Here is a 22,678-nt window from a genome sequence, read left to right as displayed (position 1 = left end):
TCAGATCTGTACCTCTGAAACAAACAATGCAATATATGTTAAGAAAAAAAAGAAGAAGAAGAAGGTAGCGGGAGGGGAAGAATGAAGTGGGGGAAATTGGAGGGGTAGACGAACCATGAGAGACAATGGACTCTGAAAAACAAACAGGGTTCTAGAGGGGAGGGGGGTGGGAGGATGGGTTAGCCTGGTGGTGGGTATAGAGGAGGGCACATTCTGCATGGAGCACTGGGTGTTATGCACAAACAATGAATCATGGAACACTTCATCTAAAACTAATGATGTAATGTTATGGGGATTAACATAAGAATAAAAAAAAAAAGAGACTTTTAGCCTGAAGTGCCAAAAGATGCAGGGAAAACTGTTCTCTAGCTTGGGTTGGATTTGGGAGCCCCCTGAAGGTAATCTGTGATGAGGCTGTTTCAGAAGTCACCATCTGACTCACTGAGTCAGATGAGTCTGAGCAGAAGCAGCAGTCTTGACCTGAACGTGTTTTGTGTACCTGCCCATAATGTATACAGGTCTTCTCTCCCTTTGGTTATGAGCTAAAGTCCTTTAATCATAAGGTCGAGCAGTGATAAAGGAGAAATGCTCTGACATACCAATTAACCAGAATGTTAAGGGAATCTATTTGGGGGCTGGGATTCCAAACATGTTTTTGATTTTTTTTTTTCTTAGTAGGAGTGAACTCTTAGGGGCTCATTGTCACCTATAGGATAAAATCCAAACTCATCTTGTCATTTAAGACCTTCCATAATCCAGCCTGACTTTCTATAAAATTATTTTTATCAAAATTATATTTATATTTTTAAAAAGATTTTTTTAAATTTCTTTTAAAAAGATTTTATTTATTTGACAGAGAGCGAGAGAGAGAACACAAGCAGGGGGAGTGGGAGAGGGAGAAGCAGGCTTCCCGTGGAGCAGGGAGCCCAATGCCGGGCTCGATCCCAGGACCCTGAGATCATGACCCGAGCCAAAGGCAGACACTTAACAACTGGGCCACCCAGGCGCCCCTAAAAAGATTTTATTTATTTGAGAGAGAGAGAGTGCACACACAAGCGCGCAAGAGAATGAGCTGGGGGGAGGGGCAGAGGGAGAGGGAGAAGCAGACTCCAGACTTGGGCTTGATCCCAGGACCCGAGATCATGACCTGAGCCGAAGGCAGATGCTTAACCAAAGAGCCACCCAGGTGCCCCAAAATTATATTTATTCTTGTTTTAAAAGGCCAAATATTACAATGAGGCTTATAACAAAAATAATCTATCCCTCCCCACTTCTGAGAACTGCTTCCAAGTCATTTAGCTATTTCTTTTAGTATTTTCCACTACATTTCTTTCTTTCTTTTTTTTTTTTTAAAGTAGGCTCCAGCCCAATGTGGGGCTTGAACTCACAACCCCAAGATCAAGAGTTGCATTCTCTACTGACTGAGCCAGCCAGGTGCCCCTCTACTACATTTCTTAAATATGCCCTTGTACTAGTGCTTCTTGATTTTTCATTTTTAGGCATTATCTGTTGATGATCTATCATCGAAAATTAGGATTTAGTTCTTTCATCCCTGCCCTCTTCCCCTCTCCCCTGTTTCCCATTGTCCCATATTATTACCATTGTATGGTATTCAGTGTTTAGATTATTATGATTATATAAATATTTGCCTAAAGGTGAGTCACATAGTATTCTATAATTGCACTTCCTTTCTTGATTGACTTTTTTTCCCCCTGAAATTAATAATTGCCTTATTTTATCATTTGTTTACTGCTCTGTGGCCCTATTTCTGTGCTCTCCCATGGAAAGCTAAGACAGCTCTCAGTATGTTGGAAAATATTAAATAATCTTTTTTTTTTAAATCAAACAAATTTTTTTTTTTAAAGATTTTATTTATTTATTTGAGACAGAATGAGAGAGAGCACATGAGAGGGGGGAGGGTCAGAGGGAGAAGCAGACCCCCTGCCGAGCAGGGAGCCTGATGCGGGACTCGATCCCAGGACTCCGGGATCATGACCTGAGCCGAAGGCAGTCGCCCAACCAACTGAGCCACCCAGGCGCCCTAAAATCAAACAATTTTTTGGTTCAATATTTTCTTTGGAGACATCCCCCAAGAGCTTTCTTTTCTCCAATTCTATTCTCCAGCTCAGGCCTTTAGTAAAGTTGTCGTCCTGGGACTTTCCTTCACCATCATATTGGGAAATTCCTTTACCTCTCTTCTGTGTTTGATCCCATGTTTCCTAGATCTCATGCTGCCATTTTTCTTGGTTCACTCCAGCCCTTCATTGGAATATATCTTAGAGTAGCTTCCTGAGAAAAGATACATGAGTGGTAAATAGTTGTGAGACTTTGCTTATCTGAAAATCTCTTTGTCTGAAAATATTTTAGTTTCTCTTTAAGAGTTTGAATAAAGACTTCTAGGTTGCAAATGACGTTCCATCAGAAATTTGAAGGTGTTCTTCCTTCTGTCTTCCAGTGTTGGTGTTGAGAAGTCCAATGCCATTCTGGTTCCTGACTTTGGTTTGTGACCTGATGTTGTTGTTGTTGTTGTTTGACAGCTGTTAGGGTTTTATTTTTATCCCTGGTGTTTTGAAATATTATGATGATGTGCATTGGTGGGGCTCTTTTTTAGTTTGCTGATTTGAGTTCTCTGTGGGTCTTTTTCATTTGAAAACACGTCTTTCATTTATTAGTTCTTTGATAATTTCCTCCCATTTTCTCTTTCTGATACTTCTTTCTGTTGGATATTGGGCTGATTTGATGGCTCCTCTGAATTCTTTAACCCTGTCTGTATTTTCTCTTTTTCTTTTTGTTTTAATTTATGGTAAAGATCCTTAGCTATATCTTCCAACTCTTCCTATATTTTTTATTTCTTTTGTTTTTGTTTTTTTTAAGATTTTATTTATTTATTTGTCAGAGAGAGCACAAGTAGGGGGAGCGGGCAGGCAGAGGGAGAAGCAGGCTCCCTGAGGAGCAGGGCCCTGGGATCATAACCTGAGCCGAAGGCAGACACTTGACCGACTTGAGCCACCCAGGCATCCCTGTATTTTTTATTTCTAAGTATTTAAAAGATTTTCTGAGTGTTCCTTTCTTATACTACTTGTTCTCGTTTTATGGCAATACTGCCTTAGTGCTCTCTGAGGATATTAATTACAGTGCCCCCAACCCCCTCGATGTTTTCCTCTGCTTCCAATATTGTCTGTTTCCAGCTCCTTTTGTTTGTTCATTTTGATCTCTCTCTTTCATGTTTAAAGACTCTCTTAAAATGTCTGCTGTTTCTTGGTGTTCTTCATCTGTAAGACTTAGCCCTTAAAAAAGCTGAATGGAAGCTTAAAAAGCTGATTGGTGGGACTTGTTGACTGGCGTACTCTTAATGAATCACCAGGTAGGGGGAGGTCTTTTTCTCCAGAGAGGAATTGGCCACTCTGCTACCGGGGCCTCGGAAGCCTGGCAGCCAGAGCTCTGGGGTTGCCAGTCAGGACAGTGGGGCAGGGTGGAGAGGCTTGTTCATTATGTCAAATTTCACTTAACACCCCTATTTTTAGTGAGGCACACTTCTGACCTCATGTGGGCCTGAAGACTTCCAACTGGTCTTTTCAGCCTCATCCAGCAGCTTTCTTCTACTCTCCTCAGCCTTCAGAGGCCCCTGGTGCATCCAGTTCCCCAGGCTTTCTGGAGCCCTGCAGCACAGATTACCTGGTTTCTTACTGTTCCCCATTCTTCACGGGCACTTAGCAGAAAGATTAAGCTGAAATTTAAATTAACGACCATTGATCTATCCACTCTGCAGTTTTTCAAACTTTTGTTGATATTTTTTATTCTTCTTTTCTGTGGGTTTGTGTCATTTTTATTCCTTGACTGTCTTTTCCTGAGGTTTCAGAAAGAATGGAGATAACTATACATGTTAAGTCTGCCGCATATAACCTGAAGTTGGCAGAAGTGAATCTTCCCAACTTCTCACTCGCGCTCTCTCTCTCAAGTACGCAAACCCTGTGCTCTAGCTTCCCTTGTACTTTCTCGTTTCTCTTTTCTTGCTCAGGTCATCTTTCCTCCTTGGAATGTCTCCTCTTCTCATTTCATACTGCCTGGTATCCTACGCATTCTCTTAGGCCCAGTTTATATGCCTCATATATGGAAGCCTTTTTTTTTTTTTTTTTTAATTTCTCCAACTGAAAATGACCGTTCCATTGACTGAACTTCTAAATTTCTTCTTCTTTTTTTAAGTGTAACTTTTTTTTTTTTAAGATTTTATTTATTTATTCGACAGAGAGAGAGAGATAGCGAGAGCAGGAACACAAGCAGGGGGAGTGGGAGAGGGAGAAGCAGGCTTCCCGCCGAGCAGGGAGCCCGATGTGGGACTCGATCCCAGGACCCTGGGATCATGACCTGAGCTGAAGGCAGACGCTTAACGACTGAGCCACCCAGGCGCCCTGAACTTCTAAATTTCTTCTTCACCAAATTCTTGTGGTCTTGCCACCCTCGTGACACAGCGTACTGCCTTATGCTATAACTATTTATACACGTACCACTTCCCTAGTTAGACTGTAAGGTATTGCAAGAGTGCTTTGTCATTTGTTGTTGTTATAGGTAACAACACAGAACCTAGGCAACTAAATATTTCACAGAACCACAGAAGTTTAGGGCTAGAAAAGAATGTAGAGCTCTAGAATGTCAAGTCATTTTATGAATGAGTAAACAGATCCAGTGTGATTAAATGATCCTACAGTCATATGATAAACTAGGAACAGAACTGGAACTGTCACCTCCTTCTCTAGTTCTTGAACTGCTAAATGTAGTGGTAAAATCTGATATGTGCTTAATCAAATATTCATAGGTAATATCATAGGTAATTTTTTCCTTCCTTCCTTCGTTCCTTCCTTCCTTTTTCTTTTTCTTTTGTTTGTTTTTATAAATTAGGATCTTCAATAGTATAGGTTTAATCAAAAACTGAGCTGGGTAATAGTTTTATTCCAAGGCATCAGGGACCCATGGATTATAGGTAAGAGAAAAATGTAAGCAACTGTACTGAAAGTGCCCCCATTTCAAGGAAATCTTTAAAAAATCAGTGATATTATGTATTTGAGGTGACTCTTTTTCACTTAACAGTAGAGTGCAGACCCAGTTTAGTTGAGTCCTAGTTAACTGAAGTTTTGCTGTTTGATAATTCATCAAGGGTTATTGCTTCAAAGTATTTTTGAGGGGGTACTCCTGGGTGGCTCAGTCAGTTAAGCATCTGCCTTCGGCTCCGGTCATGATCCTAGGGTGCTGGGATCGAGCCCTGAGTGGGGCTCCCTGCTCAGCGGGGAGCCTGCTTCTCCCTCCTCCTCTGCCTGCCACTTTGCCTACTTGTGTCCTCTATCTCTCTGTCAAATAAATAAATAAAATCTTTAAACAAAACAAAAAAACCCCCAAAGTATCTCTTAAAAAAAAAAGATATTATTTACTTGAGAGAGAGAGAGAGATAGTGGGGGAGAGAATGAGTGGGGAGGAGAGGGAGAAGCAGACTCCCACTGAGCAGGAATCCCGATGCGGGGCTCGATCCCAGGACCCCGGGGTCACGACCTGAGCTGAAGGCAGACGCTTAACCGACTGAGCCACCCAGGCGCCCCTGCTTCACAGTATCTTTAAAGTAAGTTGTGTCAAAAATTATCTAGCTCTTGACAGTCACTTCCAAAATGTTTGAGATAAACTTCAGAGATTTAGATACTCCAGGAATATCTATTGGGTAAAGTTGAACTACAACTATTGTCTATGTAGGGTTTGTTGACTATTGGGTGTGCCAGTCACTAATCAAAAACCCAGTGCACCCTTTTCCTCACTGCCCTTCTTTGGGAACTTGAGGGTAGATGGGCAGGTATTTAAGAGGCTGCTCCCTTTCTTTGAGATTTGGTTTTCATTAGGGTTTTGCGTTACAGACGAGGCTAATGATGGTAGATAGTTTGATACTGAGTCTGGCTTGCAGTCTCCACTGGGCAAGCTGTTGCTAGACAAGCAGTCTATGGTGGATGAACCATAACCAACCTCTATGCAGGGCTGGGCTCTGCCTAATGCCCATGACTTTTGGTTTTATCCAAAATAGAATCTGTTGTCCTCAGATTTGAGAAAGTAAGGATTTGTTGTCCTCATTGGTGTTTCTGCCTTCGGCTGTTTCCACATTGCCACCTGGCTGCTGTTAGAGGGAATTCACTATAGCTCTGAGTCCTTGCAGAGGGCTGAGAGGAACTATCCCTGTCTCTAGGATGGAGCGTATGTTCTCTTCCCTTAAAACTGTTACCCATATTTCCTTTTATGACTTGTTAAGTCAGAGGCAGCTGGGAGGATGCATTGGGGAAGCATTACTCACTGGGCACACACAGTGGCCCTGACTGCTGGTGGGGAGTCTGGGCTGAGCTGACAGTGAGTCAGCTTTGGAAATGGAAAAATGTAGGGTAGTGGGGGCGGGCAGGGATTGTGTGCCAGTGACTGCCTGTTCTTTCTTCTATAAGAACTCATCACAAAGCTGTGAATACTGGGGATCCAGTTGGGGCAGCCAGTAAGCCAACCAGCTTTGAGGTGATAATGTTTTCGTGAAAGGAGTGAGCTGACTAGACCTAGTATCGCTGCCTTTTATGTCGTGTGTGTGGGTTTTGGAGGCAAGCTTGAGCTTGTGTAATGAGAGTCCTATGTGTGCAAATTTCACTAGAATAAAGGATAGAATCTCTTTGTCTTAGTTATAAAACTCAGTCTTCTGTATCTATCTTTGTCCAGTAGGGGTCACTGGGGGTTTAAGCTCTAAATGAGAGAACCTGTCACTAATCTTATGGTAGGCCAATCAGATTCCTTGTCTTTATATGTCTTTATATGTGGCATCTTTGTATATTGAGCCCTCTTTTTTTTTTAATATTAGAGCAGAAATAAAAAATATGAACTTGTATTACGAATTTTGTGGCTCCAATGACTACTGGATCTAAGAGATTTCCAGGAGTAATCCTAAACTAAAAAGAAAGAAATGGATGCCTCCAGGGGCCTTCTGTTAGTAGTCGTCTCTGGTAATATTTGTTGTAGTCAAAGAGTGCAGGGTGAAGCAATTTTTTTTATAAAGCCATAACTACTTGAAGATTCCATGATGAAAAGGAACTGAAAGGGGTATGAAATGTTCTTTCAATTTTATTTATGCCAACTCAATCATTTTTAAATCAAGTTTTAAATTTTAATTTCAGTACAGTTAACATACAGTATTCTGTCAGTTTCAGGTGTACATCAATCATTTTAAGATGTCTAATTTTGGACATGAAAATAATACAAATTTGCAAAATTAGAAAAATAAAATGTACAAAAAGGAAAAAAAAAGAAAGAAAAAAGAATTTTGTGGATCTATTGAGTATTTGAAGAACAGATTATTCCAGATGCTAGGTGAAGCAAGACACCAAGGCTGAGATGGAATTGGTTTATAAATAAAACTGGAAGAGACTTAAAAAAAAATGAAAGGAGACGGGAAGAAAACTGTTTATTAACATCTGATGTGTACCTGCTTACTACTGACAACAACCCTGAGAAATAGTTATATTTATACACATTGTACATTTTAGGAAACTGAAGTTCAGAAATATTAAGTGGTGTCCCTAGGGTCACATAATTCGTATCGTAGTGATGCTAGTAGGGGAAATCCTATTAGCCATGGTCATTTGACTTTGGTCCTTGGACCCTGGTGAGGGTTCTTGAGAGCAGGTTTTACTAGAAGATAAGCAGGGCCTGGTGGTAGATTCTCCTGAGAAAGACCAAAATGATTCTTGTGTTGTGGATTAGGGTTCAGAGCAGGCTCCAGGGGTCCACAGGTGTAAAGAAGCTGACAAGTCTGTCTTTGTCTTCAGATGGCAAGTTTTTCCTTTTTATTGTTTAGGGCTACTGCCAGGATCTAGAAAACAGTCTCACAGATATCTAAAATTAGCTGTTTGTGTGCAAAGCTTGGTTTCCATGGATAAATAGTTTAAGTTGGTCTCTCTTACCTACTTCTTATCTTGGCCTGGACTCTTCTTCTGAGTCTTGAATGTAACTACCTATTGGCATTCTCAAGCCTGCCTGGTGACCTTATTCTTACTGTCGAGGGCCTGACCCTTTGTCAACCGCATGCCCATTCTGCCCTCTTGTGTTCCAAGGTGTCTCAGAGAAACTAAAGTGAATCATATGTTTCTTAGCCAGACCACACTAAAAGATGTTTGCCATTGAAACCGTTTTTATCTCCAAAAAAAGAAAGAAAGGGAAAGAAACCGTTTTTATTTGGAAAAGCATTTAAAAAATGTGTTTAAGCTGGATAGGAGTCAAATGCTAACTCTCCATCATGAATTCACTTGGAATGAGGGATATTTCTGGACAAAAATAACAATCCTTAGCAAAATTCAGGAGCAGTCTCCATGGACAGGGCTTCTTTTCCTTGAATTGTCTCTGTTTATTTAAGATACTGGCTACCAGAGTTTCCTGGAAAAAACGTAATAGCTAGGTCTCATTATTGCTTTGTGGGGGGAAATGATCAGAATCCCAAAGAGAGAAATTATTTACAATAATAATAATGGATATTAAGATGGACTAAATATTCTTGTCCTTCCCCTTTTGAAGCAATGCCATTGAAGCCTAATTTGATTTATTCATTGAGTTGGTGGCTTAGAGCTGTTAAATACCACACGTTTTACCTTGACTTACAGCTCCTTGCATTGGCCACTGAAGATGGCTTGATACCCTGCTGAGGCATAAAAGCTCTGGTAGAATAACAATAATAATAATAGCTAACATTAATGAGTTAATCTTTAATGTTTTTTAAAAATAGTCAATAGTGAATGCTTGTGGTGTGCCAAATAGTCCATGTGTTTTCTCACTTAATCCCTACTGTAACACCACAAAGAGGTGATTTTATTATCCCCATTTTACAGATGAAGAAACTGAAGATTAAAGAGATTAAGTAATTCATTCAAAGACACAGAGCTAGAAACTGTGAAGTCCGAATTTGAATCTAGGTTTGGCTAACAGACTGTGTTAAGTTTAGAGCCCTGGGCAGAGAGAGAGGCACTTGGGTTTTAAGAATGAGTCTTCTAGGGGCACCTGGGTGACTCAGTCCTTTAAGTGTCTGCCTTTGGCTCAGGTCATGATCCCAGGGTCCTGGGATCGAGCCCCACATTGGGCTCCCTGCTCAGTGGGGAGCCTGCTTCTTCCTCTCCCTCTGCCTGCGCCACAGAGCATCACCCATTTTACTCTCCACCTTTACTCTTTTCCTTTACTTTCCTTTTTCTTTCTCATTTTTAAGAGTAAGAGCCTAGATTGCTAAGTTGGACAAGAAAGCCACCCAGAGTTTGGATGTTGAGCAGAATCCATGTCTGGAGAGATTTCTAGAAGTGGACTTTCTGAATCAGTAAATGAATTTCTTGCCAGCGTTAAGAAAAAGCAAAACTTACACTGTGTTCTTGGAGTCACTTTTTTCCTTAAACTCCCAGGTGGATTTGGAATTCCACTGTTAAAAGTGATTCAGCTTCTTTGTTAGTGTGTGTTACCTGCTGGGCCTATCTAGAGGAGCATATTGAGTTATTCCTGCCATAAGATGAATAGTTTTCCAGGTATTTCCTCTCTGTTGTATGTTTTTGCAGTCAAAGTAGATGCATTCCCAAGAAATGCTTAAATTTTGTGAATCCTCATCGTTTACTGGACCTTGTTTAGCTCTTTCCAGTATGTTCCGCCTTATACCCCTGGCTCTCACAGTGCTCTTCAGACCCTCTTGTTCATTAATTAATTAATTCACTCATTACACAAATAGTTGTTTAGTGATGAGGTTTCATATAGGAGAGCAGAATTCATCTAGCTTCAAAAACTTTAGTGAGAGAGTAAAAATAAACACACATGTAAAGTATAATATAATCTCAAGAGAAGGAGAAGCTTCCTTCTAACTGGGATGGAGGGAGTCACCAGGGAAAATTCTGTGGAAGTATTGGCTTTAAGCTGGTCCATACGAATGGGATTTTGACTTGTGGAAATGGGAAGGAAATACATTCCGGAGTAAATGAGGAAAATATTGTAAAGCCAGAGAGTTTTGGATTTAATTTGCTGACAGTGAGGAATTGGAAGTTTTAGAATGAAATTACAAATGAACATTCATTGAGCATTAAGATGTACTCATTATGCATGTGTCAGGGAGATTAATCTCACAGTGAATGTGGACAGGACTGGCAGGTTGGAGACTGGGATTAGGAAAACTGGGTAAACTATCAAGTTATTAGGGTTTTGTACAGTGTGAGCAGTATTCAGAGGTCTTTGTGGTCAGATGGGTTTGTATGCTGCTCCTCCAAATAATAATAGTAGCCAATAGTTACTGAGCACATACTGTATGCCAGGCACCGTCTAAGCACCTTAAATGCCTTAACTCCTTTAATCTTCACTGTGGTTCTGTGAGACAGGTACTATTAGTATCATCCTTTTACAGATGAGGAAATTGAGGCTCTATGAGGTTAAATAATTTACCCAAAGGTGCGAATGTGACGTATATAGCAGAGTCTGGATTTGAACCCAGGCAGTGTGGCTTCAGACTGAGTTTGTAATTACCATGCTACTATAATGCTCATGGCATCTAGGTTACTGAGCAAGAAATTTGGGAGAGAGAGTTTTCTAACATTTTTTTCAGTGACACTTGGGTATGTAGAATATTCTTTGTAGGCATTCTGGGCCTTTGCATGTTGATTGTTATCACAGTCCCACATTGCTAAACATTAGAGAAAGGATGTCCCAGTGTCTCCTAATTAGCTCCTGTGAAGCACACATCCTCTGCCTATCTGTAGTTAGATGCCTACTGGACTTATGGGAGGAGACAGATGACCAGAGCTCAGGGCCAGGCTTTGAGGCCTGGGTACTGGCATTCCCAGAATCCCAGGGTTTCCAATGCTATCAGCCATATGCTAGTCTCTATCAATTTTTTTTTTTTTTTTTTTTTAAGAGAGAGAGCACGTGTACCCGTGAGTGGGGAGAGGGTTGGGGTGGGGGTGGGGCAGAAGGAGAGGGAGAGAGAGAATCTTTTTTTTAATTTTTTTAAATAAGACTTCATTTATTTATTTGAGAGAGTGAGAGAGAGAGAACACTAGCTGGGGGGTGTGGAGTGCAGAGGGAGAGGGAGACTCCCCACTGAGCAGGGAGCCTGATGTGGGGCTCCATCCTGGGACTCCAGGATCATGACCTGAGTGGAAGGCAGATGTTCAACTGACTGAGCCACCCAGGTGCCCCAGAGAGAATCTTAAGCAGGCTCCATGACCCTGAGATATGACCTGAGCTGAAACCAAGAGTCAGACGCTTAACCGACTGAGCCACTCAGGCGCCCCTAGTCTCTACCAAATTTTTAATCTCAGGTGTATTTGTTGTTTGAAAAAAGTCTCCTCTTTGTAAGCATTATTTTTCCAGATTTCGGTCTTTTAGATGGGTCCTAAATTTTTAGTCTACATCTGCTCAAATTAAGAAGCTTGTGGATGTCAGTTATTTTGAGACCAGGTCTAACTCCATGGCCGTGTGAGTAACCGTTGCAGGGCCCCCTCTCACCAGCTTTCTTTCATCCCAGTCACAGACATGAAGGTGATTCTGGGGTGTTGCCTTGTTTTGAGATTTCTTGTGGGTGATCATCCTAAATTCTGGAGAGTGAAGTAATCCTAAAGAGAAGTAGGTCTAAAATCTTTAGTGAAGTTTAGAGTCTTGCTTTTACAGGGCTTCTTTGGTGGTTTGGGGCCCTATCCATTGGTTATATGGAAGGGATATCCTGGGGGGTGCTAAATATGACTTTAAATGGCCCATTCTTTGTATAATAAATGATCTCTAAAAAAACCCAAGTCACTCCCTCCTGCCAGCCTCTAACCACTTCCTATAAATGACAGCACACAGATCCATCTTAGTTTTGCTAACTGAAAAATTTATTTTATTTTCACAAAGGCAGTCCCATTTCTCCTTTCTTCCTTCAGACAAGCATACATATACACAAAGGCTGGAAACAAACTTTTTACCTGTCATATGTAGAAAAATGGTGTATCCAAGGTCTAGAGTGCCATCTTATGAGGAGCAAATGACTTTGGATACCTTTCATTGTCTTCTCTAATAATAACAGTAGGTTCAGAATGTGTCTTGACATTTGAGTGCTTTGGATTTTTTTTTTTTTCTTCAGATTTCCTAGGTATTTTTGAATGGCACAAGCGTGATATATGATTTTCTAATTAAGACAGGTTTGCAGTGGTAGTAGAATAAGACAGAGACATGGCTTTCACTTTGGGAAATGAAAATATGGTGAAGATATTTATAAGATTGCAAAAAGAAAACTGTACAGTGGGTGATGTAGACAGCACCAGCGCTGTGACGTTTGCGTCGAAGTTGAGATTCTTTCCTTGGAGCCGGGTGGGGCTGTGTACAGACTGTCTTGTAAAGAGGAAGTATTCCAAACATATAAATATTTAAATTGTTTAACTGCAAGTTAGGGTAGTTTGCCAGAACATGTTAGCCAAGAGAGACAGTGTGATAAGATACATTGATTTAAAATCAGACAGATAAAAGTTCAGATGGCAGTTCATCCTCTTACTTTGTGACTTTGGACAAAATAACTTGAATTTTCTGAGCCTCAGGTTCTTTTTAAAAAATTATTTTTTATTACAACATTTAAAAAAAAATTTGAGTTACAGATGCCACACGATGTTATGAGCGCCAAGTTCTTGATTTGTAAAATATCCCCATTTATAATATTAATTAATAATATTTAATAATGTATTAACTGAGCTAATAATATTACCAGGATTAAATGAAGTAACAGATGTGAAGGTGCTTTCTAGTAGCCACTCAGTAAATGTTAGTATATTGTAGTATTGGTATAGTATATTATAATAAATGCCCTTCCAAGCAAGTTACCTTCTTTGGCTATCACAGCTCCAGGGTCTCCACAATAAGAGGTGTGTCATCATCATCTTTGTGTCCACTGTGTTTAACATGATGCTCTGTGTTCTTAAATTGAATGAATGAATGAAATGTTCTGTTTCACAAGAGAGCCCTGCTCCAGAGGGAGCTCTGGCTTAGTCTCCCCTGAATTGCACTATCCCTTTTCCTTTTGTTGCGCTATTCCTTTCAGCAAACACTGATTATTTCACACATCAAGACATCCCTGTCTCTGCAAAATTCCTTGAGTAGTTTTTACTTTGTTGTCATTAATTCTTCTCCTCCCATTCTCTCTTTTTTACATTTAACTTTTAAAAATTATTTTTAATTGAGGTATAGTTGACACAGTGTATTAGTTTCAGGTGTACAACATAATAATTTGATATTACATATATTGCAAAATGTTACTACAGTAAGTCTGGTTAACATCTGTCACCTTATATAGTTACCAAATGTTCTTTTTTTTCTTCCTTGTGATAAGCACTTTTAAGATATACTCTCTTAACAACTTTCACGTATGCAGCCCATTTTTAAATTTTTAACTCTGGTCGCCATGCTGTTCATCATATTCCTATAAATCCCATTCTCTCTTGAATCACTCCAATCAGACCTTTTCTGGCATCAAAACTGCCCTTATTAAAGTAACCAGCAACCTCCACATCGCTAAATTCAGTGGTCCATTCTCAGTCGTCATCATGACACATTAAGAGCTTTGGCGTGGTTAATTACTACCCTTTTTTTTTTTTTAAGATTTTATTTTTAAGTAATCTCTACATTCTACATGGGGCTCAAACCCACAGCCCTGAGCTCAAGAGTCATACGCTCTACCAACTGAACCAGCCAGGCGCCCCTAATTACTACTTAAAACACTTCCTTCCCCTAGCTTCTGGGGCATCATGCTCTTTTGGTTTTCCTAGTCCACTGGCTTTTCTTTTGGTGGTTCTTCCTCTTCCCTATATAGTGTGGCAGGGTTTCCAGTGCTTAGTCCATGAACTTGGTCTCCTCTCTCTCTGTTCACTCCCCAAGTGATCTCACCCAGTTTCCTGGCTTTAAAACTCATCCTGGGTCTCTCCCGGAACTCTAGATTCATATATTCAGTTGCATATTCAGAGTTCCACTGGTATATCTACTAGGCATTTCAAACCTACTGTATCCAAAAGAGAATTCCTCCCCTTTCCCCCCCCAAAAAAGAACAACTACAACCACCAGTGAGCCCCAAACCCTCTGCTTCTCTGGCAGTCTTTCCCATCTCCGGACATAGCAGTTCTGTTCATTCAATTTCCCAGGCCAAAACTCATGGAGCCGTGACTCTATCTTTTCTTTCCTCACCCCACATCCAGACTATGAACAAATCCTGATGACTCTTTTTTTATAATTTATCCAGAATATGACCACAGCTCTAACACCACACTGGTCCCAGCTATTGTTTCTCAGCCATCAGTTTTCACTTGGATTATTGGAATGGCATTTTATTTTATTATTCTATTTTTTTTTAATTTTAAGATTTTATTTATTTATTTGAGAGAAAGCACAGAGGGGGAGGGAGAAGCAGACTTCCCACTGAGCAGGGAGCCCAACGTGGGGCTTGATCCCAGGACCCCAAGATCATGACCTGAGCTGAAGGCATACGCTTAACCGACTGAGCCACCCAGGTGCCCCTGGAATGGTGTTTTAACCTAGTGGCCCTGCTCCCATTCTTGCCTCTCAATAGTCTGTTCTCAATATAGCAGCAAGGGGGATTCTTTTAAGACCCTAAGTTAAATCATGTCAGTCTTTCACACAAAACTTTCCAAAGCTTTCCTACTTCACTTAGAATAAAAGCCAGTCTTTACAAGTGGCCCATACAGTCATAGGTGATCTGATAATCTCTCTTGCTTCCTCTCTTGACACTCCCCCCTTCTCTCTGTGAGCTCCAACCAATATAGTTTTCTCCATGTTCCCTGAACACACCAAACCTACTTCTGCCTCAGGGTCTTTGCACTTGCTTCTTAAAAAATTTGGCTCATTTTTTCTCTAGATAGCCATGTGATTTGTTTGCTCACATTCTTTAGGTCTCTGCTTAAACGCCATCTTATTAGAGAAGCCTTCCCTGAAAACTGGAAACTTGACCCCACTGGCACTCCCTTATCCTTTTCATCTCTTTTAGTATTCTCCATTGTATTTGCGTAACAAACTGTGTATTTGCTTGTTTGTGTTTACTTTCCATCTTCTCCTACTGGTATATAAGCGTGAGGGCAAGGTCTTTGTTTTGTTCACTACTGTGTTCCCAGTATCTAGAACAGGGCCTGGAACATAGGAAACAGTAAATATTTGATGAATGAGATATAGGTTAGCACAAAATTATAGATGGTCTAGATGCCATATTAAAATATTCATATTGTATTTGTTCCCCTCAAGGGACCTTTATCATCTTTTTGGTTAGTAGATTATTCAGATCTAAAACCCTTCCCTTTTATTGATTTTTTTTTAAAGATTAAAAAAAAAAAAAAAGGATGGGCCGCCTGGGTGGCTCAGTTGGTGAAGAGCCTGACTCTTGATTTCAGTTCATTTCATGATCTCAGGGTAGTGAGATCGAGCCCTGCATTTGGCTCTGCGCTAGGCATTGAGCCCCTGCTTAAGACTCTCTCTCTGCCCCTCCCCCCCAAATAAAATAAATAAAGGTAACTTTACAGGTATTAAGGCAATTTGCATTTTAAAGCTTATTTATGGGGTGCCTGGGTGGCTCAGTCTGTTAAGCGCCTGCCTTCTGCTCAGGTCATGATCCCGGGGTCCTGGGATCGAGTCCCGCATCAGGTTCCCTGCTCAGCGGAGAGCCTGCTTCTCCCTCTCCCTCTGCCTGCCGCTTTGCCTACTTGCGCTCTCTCTCTGTCAAATAAATAAATAAAATCTTCAAAAAAAAGTAAAGCTTATTTGTGAGATAATATAGCATATTTACATACCATAGTGTAAAAGGCACCATAGGAATAAATAAAGAACTAGTTTGTTAGCAAGAGAAGCTGTAACTCTTCCCTGAGTGAAAGGTGTCACAGAGGATGTTAGATGTGCTCCTCGCTATTGGGCCTTCTATGTTATGTTGTGTGTCCACACATCATTTTATAAAATATCTCTTCAGAGAAAAGTAGGTGAAAAGACGGATCAGTGGTACCGTGAGGCCTTTGCATATTCAATTTAGGTTGTGCAAACTTCTTTCCAGTCTTTCAGTGTGTCAGGTTTATTGAAGTTTAATTTATGTACAACAGAACTCACCCTTTTGTGTGTACAATCCAGTGAGTTTTGACAAATGTATACAGTTACGGAACCATCACCACAAAAGTTCCCTTATTTTTTTTGTAGTCAGTTCCTTCCCTTACCCCCAGGCCTGGGCAACCACTTACCTGATTTCTGTCCCTATAGTTTTGCTTTTCTAGAATGTCATATGGATGGAACCATACAGTATGTAGCCTTTTGTGTTTGGCTTCTTTCATGTAGTAGAATGCTCTTGAGATTCATCCCTGCTCTTCTATCAGTAGTTTGTTCCTTTTCATTGCTGTGTTGTAGTCCACTATATGGATGCACCATGATTTGTTTATTAGTCCACCAGTCAATGGACTTTGGGCTATTTCCAGATTTTCATTATTTTGAATAAAGCTGCTATTATCTTTCACGTACAGGTCTTTTTGTGGACACATGGTTTCACTTTTCTTGGGTAAATCCTAGGAGTGATATTGCTTGGTCATTTGGTATGTGTATGTTTAACTTTATAAAAAATTGCCAAACTGGAGCAGTTGTGCCAATTTACCCGTCCCCCCCCACACACCAGCAGTGTATGAGAGTTCCAGTTCCTTCACGTCCTTGCCAAGACTTGATATTATCTATCTTTTTAATTTTAGTCATTCCAGTAGGTATGTAGTGGTAAGGTGTTTTCAGTTGCTGCTACAGCCTCCGTATCAAGTTTTCATTTGTAAGCAGGCCTTAGTTTTGTGGAGGGCATTGTTTTCTGCTATCATTGAGCATCCCCATATCCCCTTGGGCAGCTCGTGGTAGATTTTCCAGCCCTGAAAACACACTGGTTTTTGGTTCTCCTTGTTGATCTTTACCATGCTGTGATGTCATATCTATTGCATGGAGCTTGTTGTGTATGTGATCCTCTCTGTAATGATCTTTGGATCCCTCGCCGCCTCCTCTTAGGCCATGGAAGCGTTGCCCTCCGACTGGCCAGGGTACTCATGGACACTTAAAATACATCCTTGTGTACTTAGCCTCCTCCCCGCAAGTGATTCCCTAGTAATTCTGTGACTTTTTTCTTTTGGCTCCATCCTGAGGTCTGGTATTACAGCCTGGCTGGGAGTGGAAAGTTAAGAGCGTGACGTCCTCTGACACCCTCCCTTCTTGTAGAGGGGTCTGAGGTTTGTTTGTTTAAGCTGAACAGAGGATGCCAAAGATAGAATTTGAGTCAGCTCAGCACTAGCTTAGGCGCTCCTTTTCACTCTCCTGGTTCCTCCTTCCCTTTCCCCTCCCCCTCTGGCCAGTTGTTTCCTGGGCTTTGTCTGAGATACACTGTACAGTTTTAGCCCCATCTAGGCCTGCCTGCTGAAAGACATTCAGCAACGAGATGGAGGAGAAGCCGCCAGGAAGTTTCTGACAACTGTGTGCTGATAGTTCAGGACAACAGTAACCTCAGGAGAAAGGCATTCAGAGGCCTGCCTGAGCTGTGGGCTTGTGGCTAAACTCAGGGAAGGAGGAAGGACGAGCCTGGAAATGCCTTTCCTAGATTCATCTTATTTGCCATCAACCATCTTTATTTTGACTCACGTTCTTGGAATTGCGGGTGTTCTGTACTGGAAGAGATGTGCCAGAGGCAGAGCAGGTAACTTGTGTACGGAGTTATTCTTTAAATGACTGTGGGGCTTTTGAGGGTGGGGTAAATGACGGAGGGCTTCCCAGTGGCTTTCCTTAAAGGGCCAGCACCTCTTTTCAGCTGGGGTGCTGTCAGACCTTAGTTTGTGTGTGGATCTACTGAGGAAACTGGGCAGCTCTGGGACCAGTGTGAGATCCGGACTCTTCCCCATTCCATGTGGCTGTCTGCTGGAGGGTGCTGGCTTGAGGAGATGATGTCTGGGCTCCAAGCTGAGGGAAGTGGCAACTGTGCTGACTTGGGTCCTTCCTTGCTTCCGTTCCCTACTTTCGCACAATCTCAAAGTGGCTTCTGGATCTTTTTTTAAACCAAAAACATACAGTAATTCTTTCACCCTCCTCTAGGTAGAGATACGAGAAAACTTGTGGGATTAGAGAAATTTCTGGATTTGGTATATTTTTGGGTGAGAAAAGGCAGAGGAAGAAAGCCTAGTGAGAGGAAGGGGTAAGTGGTATCTCTGCCAAGGTGCCTCTGTTCTCTATGATATGATTAAAATTGTTCCTTTCCCCTCAGGCAGCCATACAGTTTACTTGTTTATCTGAGTCATCCTGTTCAATGCATGGAAGTTAACTGTTCTTTTCCCCAGAGAGTCAGGCCCTGATACTTAAAAAAAAAAAAAAAAAAAAAAAAGATGGTAGCAGACCCTACTTTCTTCTCATATTTGTTATTAGTTACATTATATTCCTTTGATTTCTAAAAGCCCAGTGCAGGAATCAGCCTCACGTTTAGCTGATTCTAAATCTCCATGGTTGAGGATTAATAAAGTCTAACTTTTCCTGGAGTCCACCCTTGGATCTCCGTGCCTTCAGTACTGTCATTGTGATCCGCCTACTCCCTTCAAGCCAATGTATTAAGATACTTGTTACTTCGTATCTTTTTTTTGGTCAAGATGCAGATTTGATGACTTACTACTTTGCTTTCTATTAAAAGTTCATGAATGCTTGGGCGCCTGGGTGGCTCAGTCTGTTGAGCGACTGCCTTCGGCTCAGGTCATGATCCCGGAGTGCCGGGATCGAGTCCCGCATCGGGCTCCCTGCTCGGCAGGGAGTCTGCTTCTCCCTCTGCCCCTCCCCCCTCTCATGTGCTTTCTCTCTCTCATTCTCTCTCTGTCAAATAATAAATAAAATCTTAAAAAAAAAAAAAGTTCATGAATGCTTGACAGAATTAGAATTAGAATCAGACATTCCCCAGTGTCCTTTCCAGTAAGTCCCAGAAAAGCTTTTGACTAAATATTCAGATCCCAGCATGTATCTGTATCAGCAAAAACAGACATTTAGAAATATGTTTGCTTATGTGGTGGTGTGTTAAAGAGGTCGCCCAAAGTGACTTTCCTGAAATGTAAGCTTGTAGAAAGAAAGCAATAGGCAGGCATGAATTATTTGGCCCTGTATACTATTTCATATGCGGCTAGAAAGTAATTACCAAGGAGGAGGAGGCTGCTCTTTTCCTTTCCCTGAGCACTGTGGTAATGACATTTCTAAGCCACTAATTGATTAATATTTTAAAAGTTTATCTTCAGTATAGGATTTTCTATGAACTTAGGAGTCAGAACCCTATTTTTTAAGTGCTTTCTTTTTTATATTTTAAAAAATGAATTTCATAAACAGCCATAAAATGCATTGAAATAAAAAGAAAAATAAATTGTAAAAGCTTTTTATTTCTGTGAAACAACTTTGGTTCTAGTACCTAATAGTTAATTGCTTCGGAAGGTGCTGTGTTCACTTTATCTGTAAAATTGGAGCAGGGGTTTTATAATTGGAGATTACAGATACCAAAACTTATGTAGACGTGCTTACAAGATTCTGTACCCATTTACTTTAATTTCAATTTTGAGGTGTATTTTAGCTATTTAAAATAAAATATATTTAAAAGTAACACATATGCTCTCATGTACTACCTGCCAGTTGGACATCACCACAATAAAGTTTCTCTACCACCTCTAAGTATATATTTAAACTGTTTATAAATGTACAGTTTATTAAAAAAAAAGTGAAGTTTGTATCTTTTCATCTTTTTTTTTTTAATTGTAAGTGTTTTCCTATTGCAGGACATACTGCAGAAAATAGGTCCTGTGCCTGGTAAATTCTAGGCAAGGCTCAGTTGTGTGGGCTCAGGTACTCAGTCTGTAACATTGAGTGGGTGACACATTGCCAGCAGATGACTGTATTATTGGCTTAGTGTGTACTAAAAGATTTTGTGCTTCTTGTCCCACATTTCTAGTCATATTTACATATTATAAAGAATGTACACAATTTTAGATATCCAAGGTATTTGACTTTGAAACAAGTATTTCTGCTCTTCTTTCAGGCTCTTGTATCAGTTTATTTGAATATTATCCTGAGATTACCAGGCACACTGTGAAACTATTACTGTTTGTTGCTGTTTGTATGAACCAGTTTTTAAAAGGGTTCACTGTGATAAAACGTGACATAGAAATAGACCGGATGCTGAGGCTGATATAACTGTAATTAATTAATCTCTAATTTTAATCAAAATTGCTTGACTGGTTATGTCATTTAGTTTTAAAATAAATAACAAATTTGAACCCATAAAATTGATTTATACTATTAAACCCTGCTTTTTTTTATCTTTATTTTTTTAAACACTGTTTTTATATGTTCTATATGTTGAGTTGCATATAAGATTTGTTTGAAAAAGTGACTGTAGAACATACCACCTCTGGACTATTCATTGTGTTGGTAACTGGGGAATTCTTTTAAGCTGGAAGTTGCCTTGTTGTAATTTAGGCCCATTAGTCCAAATTCTGCCTGGCAAAGATCAAGTCTACTTTCTCTTCGAGGTGTCAGGCTTGCTTCGGTTTGAAGGCGATCTTTGTCAGTCGACACTTCCCTTTCCATTGACTGTAGACGACTCCCCAAGTCCTTATTATTCTAGTATTCCCTTTGGACAGTTAAATCGATCGTTTTTGCTTGGAAAATTTGGAGGCCAGGTGTATATGTGGAGAGGTGAAGGGAGGACAGCAGAAACAGGAGGAAGGAATCACTGATTACTATTCCTTCATTTTCCTTAGTTGTTTTTTTTTTTTTTTTTTTTCTTCCCTGGATGTTATGGGTCTATTGGTGAGCTCTGGTTACATAAGTACATGGCTTTTACAGCCACGTTCCCAAGTCACCATCTCTTCAGTGGATGTAAACAAGATACAGGAAGACACAGACCATTTGTATTGAAGTCATATAATATCTGTAAGACAGAACTTTGAGTTCAGTTAGTATTTAGATTTTTAAATTGTTTTCGATATACCCTGTCCACACTTACATTCACATATATCATCTCATTATTCCAAAAACTTCCACTGTTTTGTTTGCATCCTCATTTTTTTCTCTAGGGCTGTTGAAATAATTTGTTTCCCCCATACTCCTCCCCACCCCCACCTGTGTTCTAATTGTAGGCGGAGTTACCTTCTAAAATACAGAGCTGTCTATATCACTCTCCTGCTTAAAATCCATCAGTGCTTCCTCTCTCTCTGCTTTTAGAAGAAAATTCAAACTTTTCAGCATGACATGAAAGTGTTTTTATGGGGTGCCTGGCTGACTCGGTGGGTAGAGCATGTGACTCTTGATCTCAGGGTCATGAGTTTGAACCCCGTGTTGGGCGTAGAGATTACTTAAAGCAACAACAACAAAAAAAGCACCAGTGTTTTTATGATCTGCCCTCTGCCTATTTCACTAGTTCCATTTCCTCTCTTGGCCTTACAAGCACCTAGTACTCCAGCCTCATTCAAAAACTTGTAGATCTCTACCCCAAATGCCTGTACCCTCTTTTCAACTGGAGTACTGGATACTTATCCTTCAAGGTGAGTAGTTAGCGCCTCTGGAAAGCCTTCCTCCACTGAAGTCAGAGTCCCTCTTCTGCTCCAGCAGCACGGTGTTAGTGCTTCTTACTCAAACCTGTATTGTCATCTTGCTCTGCTCGTCTCTCTCTCTCTCTCCACTAATTACAGTCCATTAGACTGTAAGATCTTTAAGAACAGGGACTCTTACTCATCTCAGTTTCTCAAGTGTCTGAGACAAAATAGCTGTCAGTAAATGTTACTTGGACAAATAAAATGAATTAAGATAGCATTTGATATAAGCTGTAGCAGGGAACTTGTCTTATTCATTTATATACTTAAAGGGCTTGGCTTAGCTTGACATGTGGTCTAACATAGGTGCTCAGTAGAGGTTAAATGAATGATACAGAGTTGCCCTGTGTTTTAGTTTATTAATATCTCACATTGTGATAACGTAGACGGGAAAAAAGCTTTATGGTTCCTTGAGAAGAACATTTGAATTTTTGCGTGTTTGCCAAAGGACAAATATGTCCCTCTCTAGGGTCTTGTTTGCTTTATCTGCAAAATAAAAGATTGGACAGTCCAGTCTCCTAAAGTTCTTTCCATTTCCAACATCCCATTGGACGACCAGCTATAATCCCTGGATCTGGACCATATGAAGTGCAACCTAAGATTGCATCACCTTTTCTTTTCTTTTTTCTTTTCTCTCCCCTCCCTTCTCCTCTCTTCTCTCCTCTCCTCTCCTCTCCTCTCTCCTCTCCTCTCCTCTCTCCTCTCCTCTCCTCTCCTCTCCTCTCCTCCTCTTCTCTTCTCTTCTCTTCTCTTCTCTTCTCTTCTCTTCTCTTCTCTTCTCTTCTCTTCTCTTCTCTTCTCTTCTCTTCTCTTAGCAGCTACATCATGCTATTGAGTCTGTTAAACTTAAGATCAATTATAAAATGGTCAAACCCGGTACATGAATTGCTATTATCTCCCCTCTAGACACCTCTGTGCCTTTAGTTTTCTTGAACTTCAGTACAGGACATAGGTATTCTACTTACATTTTGTTCTATGAGATTGGGTGTTGCTTTTTGAGATTGTTTTGAATGTTGATTCCTCCATTTATGACA

At 40.5% G+C, this 22,678-nt stretch overlaps 1 protein-coding gene across 10 annotated transcripts in view; it reads left to right on the top strand.

Moving 5' to 3' along the window:
* MACF1 (microtubule actin crosslinking factor 1) overlaps positions 1–22,678 on the top strand; it is a 339,058-nt gene that overhangs the window by 88,879 nt on the left and 227,501 nt on the right. Inside the window, exon 1 of one of the 10 annotated variants that reach the window (XM_045898026.3) lies at positions 17,396–17,734. The exons of the other annotated variants lie outside the window; for them this stretch is intronic. Within the exon in view, the coding sequence (XP_045753982.2) occupies positions 17,626–17,734 (109 nt within the window). The 5' untranslated portion in view covers positions 17,396–17,625. Of the gene's footprint in view, positions 1–17,395; positions 17,735–22,678 lie in introns of those variants that run through there. 10 annotated transcript variants of the gene reach the window in all.

This window comes from Mirounga angustirostris, unplaced genomic scaffold (assembly GCF_029215605.1).
Source record: "Mirounga angustirostris isolate CCGP_5_RB_7025 unplaced genomic scaffold, mMirAng1.0.hap1 SCAF_4, whole genome shotgun sequence".
NCBI lineage: Eukaryota > Metazoa > Chordata > Mammalia > Carnivora > Phocidae > Mirounga > Mirounga angustirostris.
This window is presented reverse-complemented; position numbering and strand designations above follow the sequence as displayed.